The sequence below is a fragment of the Penaeus monodon genome, chromosome 31 (genome assembly GCF_015228065.2).
Source record: "Penaeus monodon isolate SGIC_2016 chromosome 31, NSTDA_Pmon_1, whole genome shotgun sequence".
NCBI classification, from domain to species: Eukaryota; Metazoa; Arthropoda; class Malacostraca; order Decapoda; family Penaeidae; genus Penaeus; species Penaeus monodon.
In genome coordinates this window covers 17,900,976-17,902,136 of record NC_051416.1, presented here as the reverse complement: position 1 = coordinate 17,902,136, position 1,161 = coordinate 17,900,976, and the positions used below count along the sequence as shown (strand labels likewise).

General features: G+C 56.2%; 1 protein-coding gene across 1 annotated transcript in view; it reads left to right on the top strand.

The window, feature by feature from the left end:
• Positions 1-1,155, top strand: part of LOC119592906 — a 5,467-nt gene extending 4,312 nt beyond the window's left edge. Inside the window, exons 4-5 of the mRNA XM_037941799.1 lie at positions 34-568; positions 917-1,155. Of these exons, the coding sequence (XP_037797727.1) occupies positions 34-567 (534 nt within the window). The 3' untranslated portion in view covers position 568; positions 917-1,155. The remainder of the gene's footprint in view (positions 1-33; positions 569-916) is intronic.
• Positions 1,156-1,161: the final 6 nt, after the last annotated feature.

The window sequence follows — 1,161 nt, the reverse complement described above, 5'->3', positions numbered from 1 at the left end:
TTGTAAATAACTCTCCGCCCGGCGCCCCAGCAGAACTGTGGCGGCGACGCGGCCTACACGGAGTTCCTGCTGGGTGGCGCCGTGACCACGCCCACGCCCCACCCACGCCACCCGCATGCAGCCGCCACTCTTGTGCGTCCATGTCGAGCCTCCCACTACTCTGCAGCTCATCAGACGCCCCTTTACCCTCATCCTCAGCCCACCTCGGCCACTGCCACGCCCACGAAGAGCCACCACCAGCCACTGGGGGCGTCCATGCATTCGGTGCACCACCCTCTGCCTGGGGGCCGGCCACCGGCGGGGCACGACCCCTGGCCCGCCGCGTCCGCCCTCGTCCGGAGGCACTCGCTCCGCGGGGACCCGTACCCGCGCGACCCCGAGGCCAGCGTGCCCCTCATGGCGGCTGCTGACGTCGACGGAGCCGCGCCGCCGTGTCGGGCCTCGCGCGAGTCGATTATCGCTACGGTCGGATCGCTTGTGGCTCCCAGGCAGCCGGAGGTCGCGGCGCCGGGCGACAGCGAGGCCAGCGTGCCCCTCATGGCCACGCAGAAGGAGAGCTCGGTCTAAGGTGGGCGGCCATTCGCTGTCTTCCTTGGCTCCGGGTTTAGGTGCACTGAATCCCGGCTGCCTCATGGGCTGCTATGACACTCATTCCAGCTTTTCACGTTTATTGTTGTCGTCTAAACAATTGTCGGGTGACCTTCACCCATCAGCAGTATAGCTACGACTTACTTGAATTAACCCATTACAGATTTTAATATGAGTGATTAATAAAATCAGTGATGAATTTGCACTTCTTATATGGTCATTCTCGTCCATTACGATTCAGTGAATGAACGGGTTTCGATTGCAAAAGGCAAAAACTATTTGTAGTATTTAAACACCCTCAACAACTATCGCTTTTGTTATGTTCCAGAGTCAACACTTCAGGTATAGAAGGAGCGAGGGTTTTGTTCCTCCCAGGGTCAAGCAAGCTGAAGTGTCCTATAGGAGATCAATACAACCCCATTCACAAGGACAAACTTTCGTACACAGTCTGATGGAAAATTACTTGTGTTCTCCAGCTTCCCGAAGAAAGATGATTTTCTCTATTCGGAAACGTTATGTCAGTAGGCTTTTCTGGTAAGTATTTTTTCTGTGTTAGAGGAAATAGGACAGGCT